At 39.9% G+C, this 16235-nt stretch overlaps 1 protein-coding gene across 7 annotated transcripts in view; it reads right to left on the minus strand.

Moving 5' to 3' along the window:
* GPATCH2L (G-patch domain containing 2 like) overlaps window positions 1-16235 on the minus strand; it is a 51449-nt gene that overhangs the window by 34524 nt on the left and 690 nt on the right. For all 7 annotated transcript variants that reach the window (XM_074327183.1, XM_074327180.1, XM_019733534.2 and 4 more), the window contains exons 2-3: window positions 13945-14616; window positions 2529-2593 (exon numbers count right to left, since the gene is read on the minus strand). In XM_074327183.1, the coding sequence (XP_074183284.1) occupies window positions 2529-2593; window positions 13945-14606 (727 nt within the window). In that variant the 5' untranslated portion in view covers window positions 14607-14616. The remainder of the gene's footprint in view (window positions 1-2528; window positions 2594-13944; window positions 14617-16235) is intronic.

Raw genomic sequence — 16235 nt, forward strand, 5'->3', positions numbered from 1 at the left:
AAAAATATAAAATAAAATAAAATTCCTGCCTTTCATAGCTTCAACAGAAAAGACACACATCTACAAATAATGTAATATGGTTAAGTGGTAAGAAAGCAGTAAGTACAGGCAAAGAAAAGAGTAAGAGCTGTAGGAGACGATGCCCACACGGAGTTATCAGTCAGAATCCCTTCAGGAAACACGTGCACATTAACATGGAATAACTAAGACTTTAATGAGCAATTGTTTACAAAACGTAGACAGTATTAAGAAACCAATAAGGGATGGTGAAGCACCCTGGAGCCAGCACAATGGGGCTCTTCACCATTGCTAGATGTGACGTGGCAAGGGGAAAGAATGGTTACGAGAGCCCAGAGTAAGAACTGCAGTTATCGAAGGCTGCCCAACAGGAGTGGTGGCCTTCTGCAGAGGGACGCAGCCACAGCCAACCAGCAGTCCAACAGAGAGGGAGCCAGGGAGAGCTGGAATCCAACATGGGGACTGCATTACTGTTTCCACCTCTTCGCTACCTCTATAACATGGGTGCAGCAGAAGGATACATCCACGCTGTGGCCGTGGGATTCCACAGAGCACAATTCCTTATCACACTGGGCTTAGTCACACGACTTGCCTTAGGTAGGACATTAGCAGATGTGGTCCAAGTAGAGCTTTAAATATCCAAGCAGGGTCTGGTTTGGTCACTTGGAACTCATGCCCTCCGCCATGAGACATCCGTGCCACATAGAGCGACTGCTCCTTTAGCCTAGTACCCAGAACAGGATACACTGAGTAGATACAAACCTAGCTTGAAGGCTGGACACCAGCTGAGCCCAGATCAGCTGCATCACAGCTAAGCCCTAGCCCCATAGCAAGAAATAAATGTGGTAAACCACCGACAATTTGGGGTTGTTCAACAGTATTATCATAATTAAAACTGACTATTACACCCAATCTCACTCCCCGCCCTCCCTCTGTTCTTCTGCTGATGCCTACCATTGGCCAAACCCAACAAGAAATTGAGGGTAAGAAAACCCACTGATGTCATCCATAGATATGACCTGGATATGACCAGATGTTATCCATCGATATGCCCTGGCACTCCGGGAAAGAAGAGGATGGGATTTCAGGCAGAGGCCAGCATAAACAAAGAGACGTGGAAGTAGGAAATAACACAGCTTTGTGCTGAGACCTCTAAGCATCTAAAATATCACCGGAATATAAGAAGTGGAGAGAGACACAAAGAGGAAAGCTGGGGCTATAAAATATTCCACAATTTTCCAAGGAAACCAGGGATTCCTTATCAGTGGAAAGGTTTTCCAAAGGCCCAAAACTTAATCTGTTGTAACAGGTCCACACTTGCTTACACCTCTGTATAATTATGCCTCATAACCTTTAAGAGGTCCATTATGACACTTCATAGCTCTGTAGTAAAAGCAAAGAAAAAGAGCAAATATTATCATTCTGAACAGTATGTACCAGTTCATTCAAGGAAGACAACCAGACTTGCCTGGTATGAGGTAAGAGAGTCCAGACCCTGGCTAGAGCCTACCTGGGAGTATACACACACATAACCTCTAATGACCCCGAGCTCCCTCAGAATCAGAAAGGGATAGATATGTACTCCCAACCTCCATATAGCAGGAAGCTTAACAACTCCATCCAGGCCCACAACTCTGAGGCATGGCCGAGACACCCTCCCCATGGTCTCTCTCCAAAATCAGGCCTTGGATCCTGGGTCTCACCGTCCCAGGATCCTGAGTTACTAGGGAGCCTATTGAATCAACCTAGACATGTAGCCACCATAACTCTGTCCGTCAATCACTTACCCCTGGGAGAAAAATCATGGGAACAGGGACTTCTGAGCTCTACAAATCCCTTATTTAAAGTAAGAAAACTACAGTCCAAAGGAGCTACATGAAATTCTTACTGGTGCATAATTGGTGTGGCCCTGAGCAAGTACACAGGACAAGAACAAAGTTTCAAATTTCTGTTTAGGTAGTAAAACTAAAGAATTGATAATTAACATACACCAGCCTTAGTCCCAGGGCTCTATGCTAACCTTCAGGAGTTTTAACTTTAGAAAGATGTTTTCTATAATATATATATACAGAATGCTGGGATCATTTATAAATAAGGTTACAAAAATAAATTCTCCCTATGCAAAAATAAGAATGTCTTAACTTCCAAAAAAGAGAATAATTAATACATCAGGATTTTTTTTTGGTGCTAATACAAAGCAACTTCCCAAAGTCCCATCCTTGACACCATAACCCCCTGGATCAGTGACTCTCCAAGTCTGAACTACCTGCACAAAAATCCCCACAGGTGCTTGTGAAACATGCAAATTCCAGGGGCCAGCTCGGGACCTAGTTGATGTGTGGGAGCTCAGAAATATGCAGTGGTAGCAGTTCCCAGCCGGCTGGTATACGCCCTGAAGTGTAGAACCACTGCCAGAGACAACCATCATATTCGCAGTGAGCCACTCCTATAATCATCACAACCATCCCGGAAACACTGAACCGACTTCCCGAAGCTCGGATCCACATTACCTTGCCGGCCTTCATCATTTGTGAAGAGCCCTGTGTCACTGCTGCTACACACACTGCTGGTTTCACTGAAAAAAAAAAAAAAAAAAAAGAGTAAAACGTGAGAACACATCTGTTCCAGTTAAAAACAAAAACAAAGCACTGTCCATTCTTCTCTTGGTCTTCAAATGAGAAGTTTCCCTAATTTCACTAGCCAATCAGAAATGTAAATTTCATGGCTAAGTCATAGGGCAAAGTTTATTGTCCCCCCAAGATAAAAGAAATGTAAGAGGAGGAGAATTCAAAAACTTTCATTTATATTTCAAAGTACTCTTAAAACATCTAAAGTCATTGTGTTAGTTTTGCAGTAGAAAGTTATTTATTAAGGCTCATAGAAGTAATCTCAACCTGGCTTGGTATATTAAACAACATAAATTTACAAATTTACCAACGAATTTTATTTTTAAATATTGTCAACTATCAGTTTCAAATGAAGCTATCCAACTTTAAGACATCTAGCGTCTCTCAAATTTTTCCCCATTCATAAAGCAGCAAACAAAAATTCATAAACAGGAAAAAAAGTGTCAGTATGCAAGTTATATTTTCTAAATTTAATGTCTTCCTTGACACCAAGTGAATATAACAAAATTCATTTTTGAAAAGGAAACTAAGATTAAATATAAAACCATAAAAAACAAACTCCATTTGAACTCATTGAAATAAAACTTTTGCCCCCTAGAATTCTGTCCAATAAGCTTCATTTTCTGAGCTACTGCTAACAATGGATTCTGCCTCTTATGAGACTGCAGTTCTTTCACTTAATCTTCATCAACTTTGATTTATCTGGTTCAAAGAAAAATTTCTCTATTCTTCACATTATTAGCTGTTTCTTTCATTGGGAATGCCTCGTTCCAAGCTGGTCAATTTGTTTTCCACCTGCTCTAGATGATAGAAGCAACCAAAGCAAGAAACATTCTCACCATGCTGCATAAGGAAGAGGCTTAGCAAACACCTAGTCTACATTTCTGGATCAAAAATCTGAAAATATTTTACACTTTGCCACATTTTCAAATACCTTGCCAACATTAATTAAATCCTATAAATGCTGATTAAATTAGGTAGAAATGCTTTCCTCACTTAAGCTTGTCTCTGAATAGATCCAAGAGACTTGTTACAGCAAGAGCCAATAAAATATACCCAATTTCTTTAAAGGTTATTTCACTGTATTTTCTTCTGTACTTATAAATGGGAACATTCACAGGTGTCATTGTAGAAATGTACAAAACTATACCACTGGATTCTGTTGCATTTAGAATCTTCAAAGAGCTCTGCAGTTAAATCCAGAAGACAGGTCACCATGTACTGCATTCTTCCAACTTCTGAGTTCAAAGAACCGTACCTCCTGAGCTTAATGGTTTTGTTTCAGTATTTTTAGCAAATTTCTAAGACTATCAGTGGTCTAACTCCACTGAGTCACTACACATCCTCTCATAGTACCACTTTATCATTCTCATCTTGCCTTAAAGATAAAGCAAATGTTATACTGCTTAACTCCTCTTGAGATGAAGAAGGGCTTAGAAAGCACATTAGGCCATGGAACAGATATTCTACTGCACCACCGTGTGATAGTTTTTACTGGTTAGAAGTTAACACTAACTGATTTAGGTAGGGGTCAACAATCGCCAGTCACCTATTTTTGCATGGCCGGAGTTAAGAATGGTTTTTATTCCATTTTAAATCCATGGCGGGGGGGGGGGGGGGGATCAAAAGAATATTTTGTGACATGTGGGTATTCAAATTTCAGTGTCAATAAATAAAGTTTTATTGGAAGACAGCCGCACTCTTTCATTTCTATGCCATCTATATCTTCTTTCATACCACAACTGCAAAGTTGCGAGGTTGCAAGAGAGAACATATAGCCCACAAAGCCCTGAAATATTTACTATCTGGCTCTTTACAGAGGAAGTTTGCTGACCCCTGCTCTGGATGTACTACAAGTTCTACTCTGCAATATTATGGTCCCCTCTGAGTATTTCCAATTAAAAAATTAAAACTGTTGCTTTATTACAAACTCTATCAATTCTTTTCCTCATTCATTTCCAGCCACTGGTAAGCACTACAAGTTCCGGTGCTTTCTTGATCCTGTTTTGTATGGATTACATTCTTTCCTCATATAAATAAAGGGGACAAGCTCAAAGAAATCTGCTGGATCAAAAAAGGTGTTGGTAATCTAAAACCTTCCTGTCACTGCACATATTCTATTTTTGTCAACAGTGTTTAAGGAGATTCACTGTTCCTGAAAGAGCTTGGACTAATCTCTTCCATAAATTTTCTATATACAAGGTGTTATCAACAAACACGGTGAATGCTTAAATTTTTTAAAAAAGTTATTACAGTCAAAGACAATTGCCATTAATACCCCTCAAAGTACTCCCCATCGCTTCAAAGACACGTATCCCATTGTTCTTGCCACTTTCTGAAGCAGTTCTGGAACTCCTCTTTCATGAGTGTCTTTAGTTGCATTGTCATGGCTGCCTCGATGTCCTGAATCAGTTCAAAATGTTTTCCTTTCGTGGTCATTTTGACTTTGGGGAAGAGCCAGAAGTCACACGGTGTCAGATCCGGTGAATAAGGTGATGAGGACACACTGTACTGTTTTGACAGAAATTGCCATATACCAGAAGCCATGTGTGACACAGAGCACTGTCATGATGGAGGATGAAGTAAAGACACTCACGAAAGAGGACTTCCAGAAATGCTTCAGAATGTGGCAAGAACGATGGATAAGTGTGTTCAAAGCAAGGGGGGAGTATTTTGAGGGAGATTAACAGCAATGTGTCTTTTACTGCAATACATTTTTTTAAAATATTCACTGTATATTTTGATCACACCTCGTATAATTAATTAGAGTACAGCAATGATGCCATAGACCTGTCACCAGGATTTTAAGATTATGACCAAGGAAGGTATGTATTTTCCTCACTGAGAAAATAATTTCTGTCTTATAAAACACTTGTTACACAGAAGTATCATCATTCTACCAGTATCTGGAAATGACAATTTCATCTGATTACATCTGCTAATTCTATTCATTCCTTCAGAAGAACTTGCATTGTAGAAATCTAATCATATGTAAGAAATTGTTAGCATCATTTACTGGGGAGGAAAAAAACAGGAACTTCATGACATGGTTGCACATAAGCACTAAGATAAAACATGCAAAAATGTAGCGCTAGCCATAAACACGAAGCAAACATTTCTCCTTCCAAGTTACAAGCCAAAGTTGTCCAGTCCTGCAGCCTTCACATCTGGCTCAGACATTATAATTTAAAAAGAAAATCAGATTAGCGGGATTTCAATAATGATTTAGTCAACTATAAAATGTTAATTTATCTAATTGAACAGAATATTTACTATTCTTTTAAAAATAAGCTCTTATCTTTCAATAAAGACAACTTTCTTTTAGCACCTTTGCAAATCATGGGGTCAAAAAGCTAAAAAGATGACAGGCTTCCACGAATTTTTCCTATTCCTTCAAATTTATTATTTTTTTGCCATGGGCCTTTTTACTAGGCAAGGAAAAAAATTTCTGTTCTTCATTTTTATAAGAAAAATATGTGATCCTACCTCTAGTGTCCACTCCACGTGTGGTCCTCTGGAGCTTAGTCAGGAAGACAAAAACCCAGCCTTTATTAATCTTCATAAAAAGATAGCAGGTAATGAAATCTTGTCTTGTGTTAAAATGGCTGCAACTCCTAGAGGTATCAATGCCTCCTGTCTTTGCCTGGGAGCTGTTCTGTACTCCCTGTTTTTATATGATTCTCATCCATAAATAGCTTGCATATAAAAATCTTCCTAGAATATTTCTAAAATATTTTTGAGCAGAAATGTATTAACTCTACAAATAATTCATACATCATTCAAAAAAAATTCAGTCCCAAATTGGGCCAATAGTCTCCAACAGGAAGAGGAAGGATTCCCAGCCCCCCTCCCTCATTTCTCCTAAACTTACACTCATTCACTTAGTAAGCACTTAGTAAGTATTTGCTATGTACCAGACACTACTATAACCAACACTAAAACTAAAAAAGAAACATGTAAACCACAATTTAAATGTATAAAATTTATTAAAACCTTAGTCTAGACTATGGGAGAAGGGTGTGAAAAGGTTGAGAGAAGAATGCTTCCCAATAAAGAACATAATGCAAAATAAGGCATGGTGCCTAGAATTTAACCTTATAATACTAAGGAAATCACCCCTTTTAGGAGCCAGAAAAGTGTCTCAAAAATAGTCATATGTGAGTAAAAGTAGTAAGAGTACATCACACTTCTCTATAATGGTTTTCACTAAAACATGTTCCCACACTTAATTCAGCAGCATAGCCACCATGTTAAAGAAGACAAAATTAAAGCCTGGATTTTGGACCAATTGTATTAACTAATTACTGTAATACTGTTAGAAAAGCAACAGAACCACATCCAACTGAAACAACTAAGTGTAAAAAAGTCAACCTAACCAGCAGTTCCAGAGGCTTTCCTCTCCCAACATTTTATTGTGAAAACTTTCTCTAAATTCCCTAAATTCTCTAAATTCCCACAATTAGGAGGAAAACACAGCTTGTCCTCTGACCTGAGGTAGTTCTTTCATATCCCTAAACACAGAAGACTGTAAATGTGGAACTGAATGACAGTAGTTTACACCTGTCTCAATTAAAATATGGAGGTACAGAATTAGTTGATCCTCTATAATCAAAAGCTGGTATCAATAAGTTACCACCTGAGTTGCTTACTCATTTAAGATTAACCAAATAGCTCAAATAAGATGTGTCTTTTACATCTGATTTTAAAATAAGCAGGAGGATAAAAGTTAAAATATAAAGCAGGATAGAATTTATGGCTTACATCAGCATGCTAAAAAATAAGGGGTTTTCATTTTAATCTTTTATTAAATAATAATGCATTTAATAAAAATTTTAAATTGTCTTAGAATTCAGACAAACAGAAAGAAAAAATGTCACCCCTAGACACACAGCCCAAAGACATCACTGCTCCTTTTTCCCCCCGTCTTTTTCCTGGATCGAGGTGGTACATTTGTAACCACAGGTAATCAGACTGAGTGAGAGGTTTTTCAGAGAAGTATCTCACATCGATTGCAAAATTATTCCCATAATAAATTATGAGAAAGTACACTGAAGGAGTTTTCCAGTTTCATTCAGATGGTACCACGAAGGCAGCCACCTCTCCAGTTTCACAGGTTCATTAGCACGGCCACTGCAATCAGATATACTTTGCAGAGATAATGATTTTCCTCGGGACTCTGCTATTGAGCTGGGGGGCTGTGCCTTAGAGAAGTCCATCCATCCTTTTAAGACTTACCTTTTCTTAGAGCTAATAGTGATTCATCTTTGGTTACATGAAATGTCTTTTCAGAGTAAATTCTTAAAGGGCATACGTCCTGAGACCTGCAAATCTGAGAATGTCTTTGTGCTGCCTTTCCATATGAAATCTATCTTCATTGTACATAAAATTCAGGGGACAAGGGGTGAGGAGAGCAATATTCCCCCTCTCCACCCCCCAAAACCCTGTAGGAAAATGCAGCTCGTCACATTTAGTACGCTAGGGATGAATGCCAGCCTTATTTTTTCATCCCTTTTAAGATTCTTCTTTGTATTTGTTCCACCCCAACCACCAAAGCAGAATGCGAAAATATTGCCAAGACAGGTAGAGGTCTCTTTTGATTAGGTTTCCCTTTTAATCTTTATACTTAATTTTTTCAACCCAGGAACACTTTTTCTCTTCAGTTATATTTTTAAGTCATTCGTCCATTCCAACACTTTGGTTCCTTCCTTGGGAATATGTACATACTTGCAGACTGGGTCTCTATTCTCTGTCCCCGACGTCTATCACCTTCTCTCTCACTTTTATCTCCTCTCTGCATTTTTGGGAGGGCTTCCCAAGTTTTGCACATCATGAACTCAATGTTCTGCAGAATAAATTGTCCTTCATTTTAACACTGCAATTACATTTCAAATTTCCCTGCAATTTTTCCTCCCATACCACTGGGTTTTCAAATAGCCATCTTTCTGTCCTTGTAACTTACTGCTCCTACTCCAAAGTGATGATATCTTCTTGCATCTAATGAAGATTTTCTAACATATTCCCCTGGTTTCCACTGGCAATCATTTTCAAAGATTAGTTCTTCCTCTGAACTTTCAGGATCGTGTTTCCTTTCCCTTACTCTGCAGAACTTGTTCAAAGGCTCTTATTAAAGGACTGGTTTACTAGAATCTGGTATTTGCCAACAGAAAGGGTGTGTAAATTACCCTCGGTCCTATTCTCCATTCCCAGGGCTATGGGTAACATGTTTTCACATCTACAACTGGCCAAGAGGATGTAGAGAGCCCCTAGACTAATCCCCAGTGCCGCTGGTAGGCTTTTATGTCATATAGCTATGCTGGACTGAGACAGGCTCTTCTAACCCTCACCGCCTGATTCTGACCCCATTCCAGGAGTCTATACTAAATGAAGGTATATAAAACACTACCGTTTCCAGAATGCTCTACTCTGAGTGCTCTTTCCTTCTCTGCCCATGCCAACTGTAAACTTCATTCTTGGAGACTCTATTTCCTAGGACTCAATATGCTGTGGCTGCCTCCTACGCCCAAACAAATACACCCACAGAAAACACTAAGATCTGCTGTCCAAGTGTATTCTGGGAGTTACAGCCTCCAAACAGAAACTGACTGGGAAGTAAGGGATGGAACAACACTCTGGCTCAAACTGCAGCTGCCCACTTTCCTGAATGAAATGGACCTCACATTTCGGCCCCACAGGCTGGGCTGAGGACCGAGGCAGGGCCTCGCTGTCCCCTGTCGGAGGGCTCAGCACTGCTGACCAGGCTTCCAACGGCACTCTCCAGCGCAGCTCTACCAGCCTTGTAGTTTGGGGAAACCTTGGCAATAGGTCGACTGCAAATCCTGGTTTCTGGTGATGTGCATTTGTAATGTTTTATGCCTTCATAAGTATTTTAGTGGGCAGTGGAGGCTGCTTATCAGATAGATGCTTTGTAAAGAACGAGGTTAAAGTGATGGGAAGGAGGTTGTGACTGAAAAGAATTACAGAATCTCAGCGTGGCACAGGCCCTTAGAGGTCATTCAGTTCAACCTCTCCAACTTGACGATAAATCAGGAAGTACTCACTATGCGCAGGCTTGAATGCCTCCAGGCATCTAGAACTCATGACCTGATGAAACAATTCACTTCATTTTTATGGAGTTCTGTATATAACATTTTTAGAATGTTATATTTTATACTGAGGCAGCACTTAGCTCTCTATACTCTCTATGAGTCTTAGTTCCTTCCTCTGAAGCCACACAAAATAATCCTAACATTTCTTTCAAGAGACAGATCCTCAAATACAATAGTATCAAATCCACCTCCCAAGCTGTCCTTTTCAGCTGTTCCTAAGGATGTACTAGCAAAGCTGGATGAAATCTGAATAAGCACACTATGCGAGCTAGTCAATACTCTCGAATGCCATGGTACCACCTGAAACAATGGCACAGATACTCTTGGTCAGCAGCCCTATTTGCAGAACAGAAAACAGAACCACTTCCACCTACCACAGATAGTCTTTTCCACAGCTCCAGTAACTCCTGATTAATGACCTCCACTTGCAAAGGAGGCTACTTACCTTAACCATGAAATAATGAATGCTATTGATCCGACAAGCTACTGCTATAGAGTGTTATTGATCACCCAATCTTTGGTTAAAATGGTCCTCATTTAGCAATTTCACTGTCACAAACACCTGGAGCAAAGCACACTCATAATTAAAGAGTTTGGGGGAGTTAAAGTGAGAGCTGATGGACAGAGATCTCAGCTTTCTCCCATTTATTCTTGCTTCTGAGCTATTGTTTGTGTCAGAAGGGATATTGATTTTCTATAAAAATAAGAAAACAAGAGGTACCAAGGGGCCGCAGAAGGTCAGCTCGGGCTATAGAAGGAGGGGGAAGGTTTAGCACTCTATCTCTGTCACTTGCCTTCCAAGAGAAGGGAATATTTTCTTTCCTGTAAGGTCGGCCTCTAATACATCACCTTAGGAAAGGCTCCTGGCTACAACTTCAGGCCATCACCAAACCAATTCACTTAGGAAAGAAGAGAAGCTAAACTATATTCAAAGGCAACAAATGAATGATATGTTAGTGAAGAATTGAGCAAAATTAGCCCATAATCCCCCTCATTAATAGCTGTTACATGGGCAATTTGAATCAAGATCAGCAAAAAGTAAGTTTACAACACAGTTGTTCCATTTTAGAATGGAACACACAAGCACTGAAAAATATTAAAATAGTAACTGATCTTTTTGCAGGCATAAGAAAACCATTACATCATAACTACTTTTAGTTCCTTAGAACTCTTGAGGGACTGGTTGGTGTAGAAATGAAGGAAGAACAGAAAGAAAAGCAAAAAGAATTACTGGGTAAGCTTAAAACTAATCCGTGTTTAGTTAGCAGAGTAAATTGAAGGAAATTAGAAATAAAGCTCTGATTGAGACATACATTTTCGAACCTAAAACACCTAATACATGCTTTTAAAAGCATTCTATCTAGCCATTGGCTAGGCTAAGCTAAGCTTAATGATCAGTTTCATCCTAATAATTCACAAGTTGGATCATATACAAGTATATTCTGACAACCCTCAATACCCCAGATAAAGTGCAACACTTTGACCTGTATGTGAATAAACTGGCACATCCAAGCAGATTTATGAGAGTAAGCAAGAGGATACTTGAAAGTATGTCTTTTAATGCAGAAAAAAAGTAGGAAAATTTTGACAGAATCAACAACTCACCAAGACAGTATAATATCCAAATCATAAACTATTATCTACTTTTACACACTCTAATACTACGCCTGTGTGTAAGGTGTGCTTAATATTTGAGCGCAGATTTTTAGTTCCACTTTACTGTTAAGAGGCTAAACATAATACGCAGTTAAAGAACAAAGAATCACCCCTATTTCCCCATAGAGTAGATTTAAGGGGAAAATATAAAGCACGTGTTTGTAACTACAGATGAATCAGCGTAAGTCAAGGAGAATTTAAGACTCCTAAATAATTAGATGCTGAAGAATAGTTTTTCTCATTCTATTTCTGCTATTAGCCCACCAACTCCCTCATAACTACAATGACTTTGGCACCCACATTTCTGAGAGAAAACTAAAGTCAGGGGCCAGAAGAGACAGCCCAAATGGGGAAACAAGGTCCCCTCGACTTGAAAAGAGTACGAATTTCATAATTATTGCTGCCTACTTTAATTTACGCAGGCTCTCAGGTCCCTACAAAGGATAGTATCACAACCTGTCTATAGCGTGCAGCAAATGTGTCTGTGGTAAGAAGGAACCGGAAGGACTGAAGTGCCTCACTGCTAGATTATAGGCTCTGCGTCTGGACCCATACTTGGGCTGTTATCTTAGAGTAGACAGAGTTAACAGTCTCTCACATACACAATTACGTCATAGTTCAACAAGAAACTCTAGGGAAGAAATATATGTAAGCAACCATCCCAAAAAGCTATTTTTAAAATAGCTATTCTCAACTGGAAGAAGATGAGTATTTGCTATGTACGCTCAATACTGAAACACACTAACACCTCAGTTGAGAGCTTCAATACTATAAAAGGCTCAAGTTGACTAAGCACTTATTATTTCATTAAAAATGGCATGATGAGGGGAAAAAACACAGTGCTACATAAATGCTAACTAATATTAACAATAATAGAATACAATGGTGCCCCACTGGGACTACTCAATCCACTTATGGGGCACACACGGAGGCATTCGTTTGATACCGCAAGGGGGGTATGAACAACGTAGATGCCAAATATCCCAAACTATACATATAAATTGGGTAAGCAGGCCTTAGAATATATTAGAGGAAAATTAGGAAAGCCAAATTATAAGCCGACCTACTCGTGCGGACTGGCACATACCGTATGAAGTCAGTAAGAAAAAATTTTAAAGGTAGATTAAAAACTACGCATGAAGGGTACAGACTAAACAGCTTTTCCTGTTACTGACACAGCCTCACCTCACAGTTCCCAAGATTTATGTCTTTGCTGTTCAGACAAACTTAAGAAGAAGCAAAGTCCTAAGGAAGGTCAGACAGTCTAAGGCTGTAAAAGTTAAGATAAGACAGAAAAAGAGCCCTAGAAAAGGCAAAGTCAAAGGGCAGGGAAAATGGTGGTGAAGTGTTAGCTTTGGAATCAGGTTTAATTCCCTGTTTTGGCCCTGGGTGACCTTGGGCAAAGTATCTGACCACTCTTAACCTCCATTTCCTCTTCCATAAAATACAAACAATGGTACCTACCATGCAGGAGGGTGGTGAACATTAAGAATATGTGTTACGCACAAGAGTACAGTGCCTGGCACACAGTTAGTGCCACATAAATGCTAACTAATATTCACAACAGAATACAATGGTGCCCCGTGGGACTACTCAATCCACCTACCGGGCACACATGGAGGCACTTCATTTGACACTGCAAGGGGGGTGGGAACAACGTAGATGCCAAATATCCCGCAAGGCATGGGACAGTCCCTCACCACAAAGAACTGTCCCATCCAAAACACCAACAGCAGCCCCACTGAGAAACAGATATCACACAATAATAATAATAATAATAATAATAATAATAATAATAAAGCATCCCGCTGGGGAGTTTCAATGTTCCCAGGACTATCTCTCTGAGATGTAAAAAATAAAAACTACACTGACATTTTAAACACGCACCCGTTAGAGAAAAATTTTTCTGGCTCGATGACATTTGGCATAAGACTAATGGGACTCAGTACTGTCACAATCAACGCCTACCATGTGTTCAAACAACTTGAACGTCAGCCATAAAAAAACAAACTCAATACAGTCAAACTGTAAGTAGCAGAGAACAGAATAGTAAACCAGAAGTATCTGAAACCCCATGATTTTTAATGGGTAAAGGCAGTTTCCTAGGAATATTTAAAAGTCCCACGTACCTGGCACCAGCATACACACACACACACACACACACACACACACACACACACACACACACACCAGCCTCTGCTGAGACCCTGGTTCTAAAGAACAATACTATGTATGAACCACGTGGCATAAATAGCAGCAAACTGTTTTTAAAATAAAATTCTGGTTGTGCGTTTGAGGTACACATTTTAAACAATTTTTAGAAACAAATGTGTGTCTATTACATTATAGCCCTCTACAGAATCATGAATGTTCTTTAAAAAGCTAAAGACAAATATTGGCTGACTGGTTAAAGGAGGGCTATGAAGTCAGTATCATAGTGGCAGGTTTGAAAGCAAGCTGAACTCATCAAGACTGTGGATTTGTACTTTGGGTAAATTAACTAGGCAAATCTTTGACTTAGTTAAGGGAGATCTCACCATTCTGACATGTTCTCATCCGAGCCCTGTTTTTGTTCATCTGCTTCACATGCCATCCTTTCTTTCCTTCCTGTTTTGCTGAGGAAAGTCCTATTTTCTGCTGACTCACACAATCCGTGGCCAGACGAGGTCCAGGGAGTGTTCTCCTTCCAGCGTGACAGACGCTGCTTCTTAGCAGACTTGAACCTACACCCTCTCTCATAGCTCCAATCTGACACCTTGAGCTTCTGCTGAAGACTGGCAGCCACCTCTGATGTCACTCGCTTCACCTTCCGCCGGCGCCTGAGTGGTCGACAAGGTGCATTTTCCGTAAAGGAGTCGGACTCATGCCAAGAATGTTGCTTACTCTTAACAATGGCGTTGAGAGCTGGGTGCCGTTTGGTTACCATTGTGTCATCAGAGTCACTAAAATTGGTGACTGGGGCCATTTCTCGACAGTCCTTAATGGCCTCATCCAGACTGGACTCAGAGGCCTCACTGTAGCAGCAGGTATGCTCTGCCAGGTGAGTGAAGTCTGAACGGCGCTTCCGGCCTCTCCGTTTGCGAAGCTGCCGCCTCTGCTGCCGAGGGCTCAAGGCCATATCCTCCCACAGCTCGCCAAGCTTATTCTGTTCAGATGTCTGCTCCAAGGCTGAGGTTAAGTCATGTACCAGCTCATCCATGAGGCCACATCTGCCAAAAGGAAGTTCAAAAAGAAAAAAAGAGAGCCTGAACAGGACCTGTTGTTTTAGAGTAATTTTTAAAAATAGATCACGGCACTGCAGAGCCCGCCCTAGCTATAGAAAATAAACTCACCTTTTATCTGGCTACACTTAGAATCTGTTCCTACCATCCATGCTCATTTTGGCCACTGAAAATAGGTGTTTGGCCCTTGTTAAACGCCTGAAATCAACATGTTTTAAGCACAAAAAAACAAACATTCACCAAATGACAACTGGGATATCAGCAAAAACAAGCAAACTCGGGGAAATAAATCTTTCCCCTTTTTCCCTAATTAAACTTGTCACTAAATTACCTGACGATGAGATCCAGAAAGACTAGAGAACGTCTCATCAGACAGAAGCAGAAAAACACACAACTTCAAAACCATGGATGAAGGACTGTTTTATGGCCGGGGGTTACTAATAAGAATGCTTGTGGAAGGGAACAGAGAGACAGCCTAATGACACACTTTAAGGAAGGCTGCTTGCAGTTTTAGTGATCCAAGAATTTGTAGTGACCCAGGTTTGTACTCTGAATGGAAAAAAGATACTAAGTTTACACCTATTCTGGTCCCAACTACCACCTGGAAGATACCAGGTAAAATCCTTATAGAGTATGGCATATATTTCTTAATAATTAGCAACTTTTAAACTCTTCTCCCCATCCTTCAGAAAATAAATTAAGTGATCATCCTAATTATGTGCTTTAGTGCTAGACAATCACACATAAACAGGATATAACTGAGATTGAAATTACAGGGATGTGTGGAGTCCCTAAAATTTCTAGCTAACTGCTTTCCAAAATTTCCTATTTTTCTATTCATCCTTGTCAGGGTCACTTCAGAGACAAACATTCCAAGGGATGAAAGTATAAAAGCAATTTTCAAAATGCCCTTTTATAGGGAAATGTCTAATATAATTTGTACAACACCTAATTAAATACATATTAAATTAGCACTTTTCCCTAGCCCTTGTTAAGCCCCTAGTATTTCTAGACCATAATTAAAACTTAAAACTGCATGGCGCCACTCTCAGACCACATTTCCGTTCATGCAGTTTAATTTTGCGAAAAACTTTCTAAAAGCTATTTTCATGCTGTCCCAATGCCAACGAACTCAAAGGCAGGAAAACAGCTGGCTTGGCTTATCTGCCACAATGGTGGGAGCAATGGGGACAGCTAGTTCCAAAACTACCAACCAAACAAAACTTCTCAAAGTGTCAAAAGCCACACATAAAATGATCACTTCCCTTTAAGCAATAAGTAGTTTAAAACGCCATGACTGGAGTTTGGGAGACAACTGTCCCTAAGGCCAAAGTAGATAAACAAGTGGGAACAGCATGTCGAAATCGACTTCCCTCATAAATAACTGCTTTAAAAACTCAGGCAGAACTGTACAAAGTTTAACGTGTAACTAAGTTACCAAACAACTGGGAGTCGAATGCCCTTGCAGAATCTTTTCCTGTCTCTAAGACCGCAATTCGAAAAGTGACAGAAGAACCCTGGAGGTCCCACACCACTAGTGTCGGATGCACAGTCCAAGAGGACCCCCGGGCACAGGCAAGCGCTCATGGAGAGGAAAGGCTGCCTGA

Source organism: Rhinolophus sinicus, linkage group LG03 (genome assembly GCF_036562045.2).
Source record: "Rhinolophus sinicus isolate RSC01 linkage group LG03, ASM3656204v1, whole genome shotgun sequence".
In the NCBI taxonomy this organism is placed as follows: Eukaryota; Metazoa; Chordata; class Mammalia; order Chiroptera; family Rhinolophidae; genus Rhinolophus; species Rhinolophus sinicus.